Source organism: Periophthalmus magnuspinnatus, chromosome 11 (genome assembly GCF_009829125.3).
Source record: "Periophthalmus magnuspinnatus isolate fPerMag1 chromosome 11, fPerMag1.2.pri, whole genome shotgun sequence".
NCBI lineage: Eukaryota > Metazoa > Chordata > Actinopteri > Gobiiformes > Gobiidae > Periophthalmus > Periophthalmus magnuspinnatus.
In genome coordinates, this window is record NC_047136.2 from 9,528,109 (window position 1) to 9,541,511 (window position 13,403).

The following is a 13,403-nucleotide window of genomic DNA, read 5'->3' on the forward strand; positions in this document are numbered from 1 at the left end:
CTAAGATATGCCGATTGCAACCAAGATTACAGTAGCCAAAGTTCATCTTAGTTTTCAATCCAATCATCATATTCCTTATTAGTCTGTGACAGTTGTTCCATTCCATCTTTGTAAAATAAACTTGTGTCTTTTTATCGAATTATCTATATTGATATAGTATATGAAGGGCACGCAGCCAAAAAGCCCACACTATTTAGGCCCATAACAAAACATGAAAAAAACCCCAATTAAATTCACAAAGAAAGTCCAGTAAAAATCTATGCATATTGTGGAAATCATAACCATTATTAAGTTATTAATGCTCTAGGCAGTTGCAGAGCGTACTATCACTTAATCAAATCAAGTTAACAGGGACCCTGAGGACTCACAAACTGCATAGACTACTGGGATCTAAACCAAGATTTAATGATCACTTTGCTCACGTTCTTTCTGTTCCTCTAATGCCCTTGCCGAGTTCTTCCAAGTTTTTGGCTTTGTTTTATAGCTTTGAAGAATAACTTATTCGCATCACCAGCACAGGGAAGGTTAGAGAGATTTTCATTGTAGCATAGCAAAAGTATGTCCGCGTTTTCCAGTCGTATCTCACTCTCTCGCTCTCAGCAGGATGGCCTTTGCGCTGTGCATGTCGTCCCTGTAGCGGAGGGCTCGGGTCCAATCATCCATAGGGCAAAAACTGCCCAAGCATACCAGGGACACTTAACCCTCCCTCACGATGGTGTCCATGAACCCGCAGCCCGACCGAACAATACAATACACACACAAAATGAAAATAAAATCAAATCATATGCATGACTTTCTAAGGAAAACTACTGGAGGGTTCATTTGGAAATGGCACAGAGCGAGTGGCCCAGCAGAGACCTGTTGGTTAAACTGCATTTTATGCTGCTGCTGGTTGAAAGAGCTACACTACTGAGTCCTGATCCTTGGAAAATTTAGCAATTTTCTTTTAGACTTAAAATATTTAAACTTATCGTGGGAGATATAGTGTAGGTTGTAACTGAAAAAAAAAAAAACATCTTGGGAGGAAAATAATTCTTCTCGTCTTTGAAGAAGAACAAGAAAAGAGTCTTAGCAAACGGTAAACTAATTGATCTCTTTGCTTTTGATTCAAAGATGAAGGAATAATAGATTTGGGCTAAATGTGGACATGACTTTTGACCAACTCAATTTTGTCCACAGATGAAATCAAACTGAAACTGGACTTAATTTAAAGGTGGACTTTGTAAGTTTTCTGATGTACAGTGAGCCACCTGCTTTGTCTGGATTGTTCAACAGTTTCATAGTGGTTATGATAACTTATTCTGTGACATTTTGAGTGTACTTTTGCATGCATAAACCACTGATATGAACATGTGCAAAATTCTTGTCATCTACTGGAAATACCTCCTAAGATTAATCAGCTAATAAAGTTAAAAGACATCAAACTAAGTCGACAGGTGAGCTAAAATGAACACATCATGCCTTCATTCTGACAGCAAATGCTTTGAGGGCATATTGGATTCTACGCTCGACAGGCAATCACTTTCACGTTTAATTATAATACATGACAGCCTTTATGAAACTGTTAAGTCCACATAAAAACGTTCTTCGATATTACAACGTCGCTGGGACTTGATGTTCAAATAGTCTTCAATCAAATGTGAAACTTTTGATGAAGCACTGGCATCACGCAGAACTCAAGATTACAGCGGAGATCGGCCCGGACAGACTGTTTTAACAGGCTGCCTGCGGCCGAGATGGATTGACCAATGGACAGAGAGGATGATTGATGACATCATTAGGCTGGCACACTGCGTTCCTATGGCTGTCTGTGCTCGGAGCTCTAATGGGCAACCGCACAGACACATACACAGACAGATTGTCATTTAGTCTAGTGTATCGCCGCAAAGCTAAACCCTAGGGCCAGATTTAAGCATTTGATTCCATAAAGTGGTTTATTCATGTATTACACTCATTTTCGCTTGCCTTTCTTGCTCGGTGTGTCCTGCATAACCCACTATATATCTCTAGTATGTGTAATCCCTCAGTCGTTCAAATACGATCTATAATAAAAGAAAAATTTTAATCTGTCAACTGGACAAAAAGTTGTAGGAGTGAAGACGCTTCGATGCTCACCCAAGCTGGTGGTGGTCACTGTCTAGCTAACTACACTGAAACATCTATTATTTACAGTTTCTGTTTCTAGGCTAGGTCTAATGAACATAATCATTCAGGCCCCTAATTGGTGCCCTCACACCTATTAGGACACTGGCTAGCCCTATTGTTTTCTTTGTTTAGGCTAGGGTTACAAATAGGAGATAGATGAGGGTCTAAGGCCCCGATACCTGTTCAAAGATGGATTGTCTTTCCTAACAAAAATTGCTTGTTTAACTCCCCTCTCAAACCATTTCTTTTCTTTCGCTAAGATATGCACCTCACTATCTTCAAAGGAGTGGTTAGTGGCTTTATGATGGAGATGTACAGCAGACTGGGGCCCTGAGGAGCTCTTGCAATGGTGTTGGTACATTCTCTTATGGAGTGGCTGTTTTGATTCTCCAATATAATTATTTTTCTTTTACTTCTAGTAGGTGTAGCTAGCAAAATGGCAAATCTGTTGAAATTCCAGAGGCTCCTGGTGGATTCCCAAGAATAAAGAAGAAAGTTAAACTTAATTTTGTTCCTTTACGATCTGACTTATCTTTCAACTTGTGACACTGGGCCAACATGTCTGAAGTAGTGGTCAATAGTAGAGACGTTTCCTGTCCAAGGTCTTCAGCCAAATTTCTGGTCAAAATTACCTCTCTGGAAGATCAGTTTGATGCAACTTAAAATATCCATAAAAGCCAAAATCCACCAAGATGGTCCTGATCAAACCTAGCTCAAGATCTGCAAATGGGTCTCACAAACAAGTTGCCCCAGCAGCGTTGAAGGACGGGTCAAATGCAGAGGACAAATTTCACCACAGAGAAGCTAAAGTATACCTGAACCTAACACCTCGAGGAAGCACACACAAGATGCAAACTCCACCATATTAAGCTAAGAACACTGAGATTTGCTTCACTTTGCCCTCATCTCATAACCTCAAGAATCAACAACGGCCTTGGCTAAAACTTCTACTTGACCAAATAAATACTTCTGCAAATATCTTGATAATTAGTTGACCCCCACCACCTCTATATAACTGTATAGCTGAAGCCCCTTGGTTGAGTGGCCTCCTCGCCTCCTCGCACTGCGCTTCCCTTGAGTTCACACGATACAGACTGGGAGTGGGCTGGCTCTGGAGCCCGACCATCTGTCCATTAATCAAGGTGCCACATGGACTCCGTGCCTCTCTGCCCATATCGCTCATAAAGCATTGCCGCAGTGGGCAGAAGGACATTGTGAATTAATTACTGTTTTTGTAGTTTATTTTTATTCAGTTTTATAATTGTTTAACGTGTCTGTAAAGGTGATTACCACTCGATCACTGCCCCTATTATTTATCTTCTCCTGTCACTGTCACTTCACCAATGAGATAAAAAATAGCATGTTTTCAGAATAAATATATTTCCCACTTAGCTTAATTTTAGTTTTAACAAAAGTGACCCTTTAATAAATCTACTGGCATGTATCTTTTGTTGGCACATTGACTCGCTCTGAAAAGTTAGTAATGAGTTTCCACTTTAGCTGTTGGCTGGTCCAATTGTAAAGGTCAAATCTGAGTGGTGCTCTGCTATATTCAAATGTAAAAACGTAAAAACAACTGAAAAATGGAATCAGAGCATTCAAAACTGCTACTGCAAATATGCTCTTCTCAGTCCATAATGGTCTGAATGTGGGTCAAGGAATGAACCTATAGAGAAGGAAGGAGGAAACAATGGTGGAGCTAGATTTGCTTTATTATATATTGTAAAACCAGCTCTTGTGATCAAAATGAGACCACAGTGTCATTTTTGCCTCTAACTATAAAGCTTTTTATGGTCTGGGAACGAGGAAGTGAACTGTTAGTATACTAATTCTTATTGTTTACCCATAGACTGTATATATAAATGGACGTAGCTAACCTGCTAGCTGCCACGTTCCACTTAGGAAGTGATCATGGGCACGTTTCTGACTCCATCAACTCCAATTCACTTTACATTGAAAAATTGTCACCCCTCTCTCTGTAACTGCTGCTGTCAGACTCGTCATTTTGGTCTTAAAATGTTCGTACTATCCTGGTATTTTTACTTAGCTATTGTGTCCATAAATCAAGATATGAACATTACTAACTTTTTGGTTCTTCGGCTCCAAATTCGCCCCTATAACTGCTGGCCTTAACAAGCTTCATTTGACTAGAGCCAAACACTATGGGTGATGTCACACTCTCTTAGTCTACTACTTTATACAATCCTTCATACAGGGCCTCTGAAAGTTGTAAAACATTTATAAACCCACTTTGATGAATAATTAGGATGCTCTGAATGCATAAGGTACAGTGAGAAATAACTAGAACTAGATTTTCCATTGGCTGAACGCTTTGATGGCTGAGAGTGATATGTAAAGACATATTCCTGATCTCTAAATGGGCTGCTTAAACCTCATGTCAAAGAAGCATGTTGGGATTTGGATTTATAGGCAGGGCATGGATGTGGTGCTAAAATGAAGTGGGCCAGAGACCAGAGCTGTGGCAGAAGATTCACAGAAATCAATGCAGAACACAGTGAAGGGCACTTGTGGCTCTGCTGCGTGAGACTGAGCCCGGCCCAGGCATCAGCCCCATCACGGACAGCTGTCAGACAGTCGTGCAACACTACATCAAGCAGACAAATGAATGCTACTCTCAGCCCTACCAATGTGAGTGGCAAAGGCATATGGGGGAAGGTGGCAAAACTGGTAAACGGCGTTGGAAAGGATCAAAGTTTGACAAAAGATGGATTCTAGCTCATTTAAAAGTCCCATATTCACCACAGTCAGTTTTGCATAATATAGGACCTTTAAGCTTTCAGTACAAAATGTTCACTTACTGCTCAATACAACCAGCCACCACAATATAGTAGTAATAATAAATTGGTAACACTTTAATAACTACACCTTAATTAACCTCAGCAAACATGAAGTAAGACGCAGCACCGGGGGGAGCTTGAGGGGGTACCAGCCTCCCCTAGACTGGTCAATGCACCCCCATAGCTCTCCCAAAGATTTTTGCCCCACTTTCATAGCACATCTATCTCAATTCAAAATCTTGTTCAAAATGAGACTCCAAGTAAAAAAGAATATCATATTAATTTTGTAAATCACTACAGGGGCTAACTACATCTAAACTCGTTCAAAACAGCGAAGCAAACATGGTAGGAGGTGGGGAGTGCGCTCAAATGTTAAAAGGCTCTAAATTAACATGTTAAGTGAGCACACACATCCAAGATCTTAGCACCCCCTTAGCTCTTCCAACCAAGAATATCTGACGTGTGGGCCTGATGAAGAAAGACATAAATAATAATGAACAAATTGATTATTAAGGATCATTTGAATAACCTTTTTTCATTATGATTTAAGTATTTACTTTATTAAGGCAGGAGGAGGAGAAGTTACTATAAAGTGTAATTTGTGTTTTAGTAACTTCCCCTGTAACGCTTCACTTGTGTGTCAGATATTACATTTCATTTTTAAAGCAATGCAACTGCCCCATTGGATTGCATTAGTATGTTTGTGTAGCTAGAGGCAGCATTCCACTTCAATGTTCAAAATATATTTTTGGCATTACCTGTGGGTGCACAAATAAATAACCAGCAGGGAGGAAGATATCATTAACGTCCCCCAGACACTGTGGCTATGGCAGAGTGAAACTGCAATTCAAAACAATATTTTGCCATTTTCCCCTCAGAGCAATACAGAATATTGTATTGTCAGGGTATACTGGCATTTTATTATTGCTCTGAACAGCGAGAGACTGATGGCATAATGAGAGGATGATTCATGAGACAGTCTTATAGCGAGATCTAGTTTTGAGCAGATTCTGGTTCACATTATAAGTCAAAATATTTCATGTTTTATCAGTCAGTATATGGTATTAAGTACTGCAATTAAGTAACCTGCCTTCACTACATACACACTATTCATTCAGTTTTTATGACAATTTGTAACACATGTAGATAAATATTTCACATTTTGTCAATCGTTAACTGCAATATCTATCTACAATAATTCACTAAAAACATGCCCATAGACTTCCTATCATAGACCATGGGATTGGAATTTTGTGTTATGTGTACTATGTAACTTTTCTGGTGTCTCCTTCAACAATGGTATTAAACTTATTTATTCAGTTACAGGTGTTTTTATTGCTCAAAAATATGTTGGAAAAACATTCATTCTCACTGTGAGCAGGGGTCACCTCAGAGCTGACTTGTAACTTGGCCTGTGGTGTTACCTGTTTGTCTCCATGGAGATAGAAAGGTAATAACATCTTTCTGATGATAAGCAGTTGGGAGATCCTCCACTCAAAAAAAGTTACATAGTGCACTTTTAAAGGGCCCATATTACTGTCAAGATCCCAGTCTGCTTTGCCTTTTGTTGTACTGTGTTCCCCCTCCCTTCTGTGTCTGAGCCTGGAGCTGGGCGGAGATTTGGGCTCCTCCCGCGCACACCTGCATCTAATCAGTAATCAAACTGCACCTGGGGAGGACAAATGGAGCCAGAACCTGGCACTCAGCGCCAGATCGTCCGTGTATTCACAGTGGTACAACGCTGCTTGGCTCAGTTTCATGTTTTTGCATTTTGTACTCGTTCTCAGTTAGATATTTTTGCTCCTCGTCAGATCCCGCTCCCTGGACCCTCTGAGCTCCTCTATCTCTGACCCAGCTCTCCATGATCAGTACGAACCTCACATCTTCTGACCCAGCTCACCTCGTTTCTGACCCCGCTGCTCACGCTCTTCTCCTGGACCACAGCAAACAACCCCGCTCTCAACTCCCAGATCTATCTACCTTAATTTGCACATTTAAAAACTGAATAAACATTGTTAAACTTTTCCCCGAGTCCTGTCTCTTTGGCCTGCCTGTCAGATGTTATGACAATTACGCTATTTTCCAGTCTGTGTTATGTGGTTTCTTCATCAAAAACATACCTGGAGTTGTGTTTTATTTCATTCACATGTTTAACACATAAACTCAGAATTTTAAGGCTGTATTCTTCTCTCAAACAGAAAACACTCTGTTCCACCTTCTGATGTCATGGGGTAATACAGGAAATGCTGCATTGTGGTTTTAAACTCCATATACCTTCACTAGAATCATTTGGATGATTTTAGCCCTGGATTTGCTAACCTCTGTTGAACAAAAGATCAAATGTAGCTGTTAAGTTGAAAACTACCACTATGTAATATCACAAAGTGCAACAGAGCATTTTTATCTTTGGAGATGTAGACAAACATTACTGAAACAAAACACAACTCCAGGTATGTTTTTGAGGAGGTAACAGCATTATAAAATGGCTCAAAGCTCACAAGAGTCCATTTTGAGTTCACTTTCCATTGTTACTTTGCCCCCTCGTGTTTATCAGTAATGCACTCCCACTAAAAGAGTTGTCACTGAATATTTAACTTGCTCAAAGAAGCGCAGTAGTGTTGCCTGTCTTAAGTGATCCCTAAGTACTGCACCACATAAAGCCAAAACAATACGGTTCCACAGTTGCATGGATCTTGTCCTTCACACAACCTCAAAGTAGTTATTCTGGGATTTCAAACTAAAGTGGAACAGAGGGATCCTGCATAGTAATGACAAACACAAACACTTGAAGAGGAAATGGCTTTTGGATTTTTTTTTTCATTTTTTTTTTTTACATAACCACTTTTTCCCTTTTGGCTGTTGGGGATGTCAAAAAAATGCATTTATTTCTATGTGGCATTAATATGATTTTATTGATTTATTAATTTGTTTTTTTACAACAGATCCCCTCCCAAAACAGATACATGAAATACATAACTGTGATACCAATTGTACCGGCTGCAGTGGCTCTTGTTACAGTTTTCATTAATGATCAGTGTGTCTTTAGTCCATCTTTCAAATTGCATATTCCATATTATGTTTTTCCTCACACCTACATATGGCATGTACCATTATAATGTGAGCAACATGTATCTAATATAGCCCACAGCACATGTAAGGGGGAAGTGGGTAGCAACTATGCTGGAGTTTGACTGCCCTCCATAGTGAGATATTTAAAATGCCAAATACAGTATCCACTAGTTACTTAGCAACACCATGAGCTGCATGGTGCATTATCGTCATAGTTTTGTTCAAAAGTTGTTTAGTGAAATGAAATAGAAATTCCTGTTAATATGTATGCTTAGTGATGTAAGAGACAATTTCCCAAAGGATGCACAAATATGGTACTCATTATATTTGCACAAGATCACTGATGTCTTTGCTCTTTTGACTTTCTCTACTTACCACGATTGGCTTCTAAGGTCCTTTTAAATGCATGAGTGACTTAATGTCGGCAGATACACAGTATTAAAACTCCTATTATGAAGTATTTAGCAATGATGACTCCATTAACAATTTTAGAGCACCAATCAAAGGGCAGGGGCCCCATCTATATTAGATAATGAGCAATTTAACAAGCCTGATTGGCCCAGACCAATCACAGCTCCCCATAAGCTTACTAGTACAGGCCAGATCACATCCTCCAGCCATTGTACAAGGAAGTGTCTGGTTATAAAAAGCCTAACAAAGGTCATATATCACAGGGTCAGGTGCACAGGAGGAGCAGCCGCAGATAGTGGTCAGACTGTGTCCTCTCACCCAAAGGCGTTAGAGCAGGACCAGGGGACAAATTGCATCTGGCCTGCTTAGATCTGCCAGAGGGTGGTGGTCAAATCCCTATTGGCTCCCTGGGCGCTTCCATGTGCCCCTGACCTATGACCTTTCAGTAGGAGAAAACGAGGGTCAGCTAAGCTATTATTATCAACGTGATCTGTCTTGGTTTTCTTAGGGCTCTTCGCTTCAGGGGGCTACACAACAAATCTTCTGCCTTCTAGCCTTGCACAAACTACCCTTACTATAAATACAAATAATAGTAGAAATTGTAGAAAACACATTATATATCATAGAGACGGAAGTGAAAATGTGTCTTACCCAAACTCTGCAATTTGGGATTGAACCAGCACATAACCTGAATCAAATTAGTGATTCTTTATATGTTCATTTTCATTTTCACATCAGATCCCCTTACAAATTTATTTTGTTTTTATCCGGACTTGAAAAATTGTACAAGGTTTATCCATTCCAATGTTTCGTCTCACTTTGCTCACTAAACATTATTAGAGCTCGGAATAGTCCCATTCAAATTTACCTGAACACAATAGCGAGCTTTTGTTCCTTTCTTTTCAAAAGTGCAGGTTTAATAATAGAGCCAGCTCAAGTAACGGTGAGAGATTTTTCACTTTCCCTCCTCACATTCATTTATACTAAATTCTAGCAATTACAAGCTTGAATTTCAAAGTACTTCTGTCTCACACGTGTGGAAAAATGGGCTACAGGAGTTTATGAGTTTTAAGTTAAAGTATGAGTCCAAGCATCAGTCTGAAACCCAGTGAAGGGAAACATGACAAATGACTTTGGCATTTAACATGACGGACGGCCTCACCAGCGCTCCCCCTCCCCGTGTGAGGTGAGTGTGAGTGTGCTAAGAATACTGGAATGTAGTTACTGAATAATTAAATGTTGAAAATAATGTGGCTTAAATCATTTCTGGGTGATTTTGTCTTTAGTTAACAACTTCAAAATGACAACAATTACACTTAAAGCTGCTATTGAAGCTTTTATAAAATTCTAGGCTGTTTGTGAAGCAGGATAATTAAGATTTTTCACCAGGATTTCTTTTTTTTTTTTTTTTTTGCATTTAAATATAAGGATTACACTTTGACTATTCCCATTTTGAATTTAAAAGCCGTATCTCTAAGATAAGAATTAAGAACATGTTTAGTAAAATTTGAAGATTGAAAAGAGATTTGAGTTAATAGGAGACAGGCATATAACCAAGAAAAACAAATGACTAACTTTTGGACTGTTCACTATGTTTTAAAATGAAGAAATTACTACCCTGGCTCCATGTTTCATATTGGGCTAAATTCAAAATACCATTGTGTTTAAATGTCTGTACTCTATGAGTTACTACAGCCCTATACTCCACCCATACCACTGAGGTCAGAGGTCAGCTGACCAGCTTCTGCTGCTGAGCCCAAAGCTATACTCAAGACCAGAGGTGACAGAGCCTTTTCTGTGGCAGCGCCCAGACTATAGAACAGTGCCCTCTGCCTGTCAGATCCTGTCAGTCTTTAACACAGTTTAAGACTTGACTGTAAATCCACCTCTTCTCCCTGGCATTTAATATTTGCTACACAGGACAGCTTGAAGTTTTATTGTTCTTTACCTATGTGTTGTATTATCTTTATATCTGTTTTTTTTTTTTTACTTTTTAAGTGAAGTATTTTGGGTAGCTGAAGTTGTTTTAAATGTGTTATATAAATAACATTGAATTGAAGTGAAATTATGAACACAATTACCAAACGACAGATATGAACAGCAACCTCTATTTTAGAGTACATTATTGCATTTGAGCATATTTGAAAATCAACTTTCATAAATAACACAATCCTACAGCTGCAGCATAGCATGTAAATAATTCTTTTCTCTCAAACACTGGACTCTATAAACTGTTTTGTTCCATAATTTATCACCACAAAGCCAGACACTCAAGTGGGCTATTTCCGCAGTAAACTGCTCATCAGCTCGAAGTGAAAGTGAGGAGAGGCCAGCGGCCTTGCTAACATGATGAGCTCCTTCTCTGTATATTCACAGTGTGAGCAGAGGAGCAGTGCAGACTATAGTTCTTACCTTTGCACACGGGTCTGTGGTCGCTCCAGGCGGCGAACACTTCAGCCACTCTCTGACAGCTGATGGTTTTACTGCCCTGAAGAACGTAGTCCTCTCCACAGGTGAAGTGCACCTCACCCCCAATGCTAGCAAAGAAAATCAAGAGCACATTTGAAAAACTGGAAGGAGAGCTACATACACTTTCTATGGATAATGCACTGTATTGCATGAAAATATCTCCATTAGGACCAAAATTATTGATCAATTTCAACAATAATATATCTATGAAGACAAGTGGAGGAAGTGATGAACCCCCCACAAAAAGTTACATGTAATTTGATTGGTTAGGTTTTTGTCTTTGTACTGGAAGGGCCTCCTAATCAACCACATACAGTGAATGGATCTGGCAAAAAGTGTCAAATAACCCAAGAATTATGCAGTGATTAAGCCCTGAACAACTGACTTTGCTCATTCAAATACTTAAACCACAAAGCTAGTATTGCTCCTTTCTTGATTACCCATGGATTATTATGTTTTTACCAACACATTTTCATTATTGTGGTGGCTGTGTAAGCCTTCAGTCCTCCAGATATCAATTGCAAAAGAAAAAAAAAATAACTCTGTCAACTGCACAAGTTTTAGAGTGAAGACATTTTGATTTAGGTCTGAGGATGGAGTTATAAATAGGAGATTAATGATGTCCCCCATTCCTGTTCAAAGATGGATTGTCTTTCCTAACAAAGATTTCCTCTTTAACTCCACTCTCAAACCACTTATTTTCTTTGGCTAAGACCTGTACCTCACTGTCTTCAAAGGAGTGGATAATGGCTTTGAGGTGGAGATGTACCGCAGATTGTGGCCTCGAGCTGCTCTGGCGTTAGTACATTCTCTTACGGAGTGGCTGTTTTGTTCCTCCAATATAACCCTCACTTCTTCACTACACTGGGCGGAGTAGACCACAGTGCTTTATTTGTGGCTCTGGGGTTTCGTTGGATGAACTAGTTTCTGTCTTGAAGTGTTTAAAGGTTTGAAATAGATTGGGATTTCATTTTGGCTGAAAAATCCTCTGCAGCTTTTCAGACACACCAGCCGAGTAGAGAATAGTTACACCTTTTCTCTGAGGTTCTGATTCTCTGTTGTCCTGTGTTTTGGCTCTTTTAGATCTATTGAAGAGCCATTTTGGATATCCACAAGCACTTCCTTCTTTTACCTTTCCCTCTGTGCTTGTGCTTCACTTTTTCCTCCCTTAAGATAGATATAAGGCAGTGTCCACCAGCAATCTGACCAGAACTGAAGTTGAATTTTTCTTTTGCTATGGATCATACCTCGATAATTGAGGGATCACACAGACATTTTCTAATATGTAATTTGATTGGGTAGGTTTAAGTCTTTGTACAGAATGGGCCTCCTAATCAGCCACATAAGTGAATGGAGCTGGCAAAAGGTGTCTTGCCAAATAACCCAACAATCATGCAGTAATCAAGCCTCTAACAACCGACTCTGGTCATTCAAATAGTTAAACCGCAAAGCTAGTATTACTCCTTTTTCATATCTACAGGTGGATTATTATGCTTTTTGTGTTTTTAAGAAAATATGTTCATTATTGTGACTAAAAATGTATGTTTAACGTATTAAATGTTGTACCTGAAGTCGTTGCCATGCCTCTTCCCATTCTCTGGCTCTCCTGGATCGGGACAGGAGTTTGAAGCTTGCCTCACGCCTCCTTCGTTTACTACAGAGAAGACACGCTAAGAGTTAGCTACAAAACAAATTAATACAAGTAAAACATGTTTAGACAGAAATGCTATCCAGGACTCGTGCTCTAATTTGGGCCAAAGCTTCCCCTAAACCATATTTTAGACTAAAATAGGTCTGTCATTTCCAAAAGTGCTCAGTATTTCTATGGAGATTTGGAGCTCCCTACTGTTAGTTCTGCTTGTCACTTATCACTGCTTAGAGCGGAGGGGAGGAAGAGCAGGTTAGACAATGCGGGAGATACAGTTAGGACAAAAAAAATGGAACCACCACACAAAATCCCAACAAAACAAAAGCTAATCTAGACAGTAATACTGTTCACAACAGACAAAGACGACACAAAGAAAACACTGAATTTGACACAGCATTGCTCGTTTTTTGTTTCTTGTCACTAAAACTGGATTTTTTTTTTTTCACTACTGGCCAGTGGTGGAACACAACAAAATAAAAGTAGTAAAGCAGTGTACTTAAGTAAAAAAAAAAAAAAAAAAAGTGGTATCTGGTATCTGCACATTACTTCACTACATTTTTAAGCAGATACTTTTTACTTTTACTTCACTGCATCTGAGAGCAGGCATCTCATTTTCTAATCATCTACTACATTTTTCAACAGGACTGGAAAAAAAAAAAAGTATTATTGTTTGAGACCTGCTGAAAAGCCTGAGGGGTTTATTTTTTAACACGTTAGGAGTATGAGCAAACAAAATCATACAAATAAAAACAGCTACGAAAAAAAATAACTGATTCAAATGCTTCAAAATTCTGAAAATCTAAATCACTACATTTGAAGCTTTGTAAATACTTTTACTTTTTACTCTTTAGGTACATATTTAA

General features: G+C 39.1%; 1 protein-coding gene across 1 annotated transcript in view; it reads right to left on the minus strand.

The window, feature by feature from the left end:
• Positions 1–13,403, minus strand: part of LOC117379073 (CUB and sushi domain-containing protein 3-like) — a 319,068-nt gene that overhangs the window by 90,536 nt on the left and 215,129 nt on the right. Inside the window, exons 9-10 of the mRNA XM_055225479.1 lie at positions 12,459–12,546; positions 10,836–10,960 (exon numbers count right to left, since the gene is read on the minus strand). Coding sequence (XP_055081454.1) covers positions 10,836–10,960; positions 12,459–12,546 — 213 coding nt within the window. The remainder of the gene's footprint in view (positions 1–10,835; positions 10,961–12,458; positions 12,547–13,403) is intronic.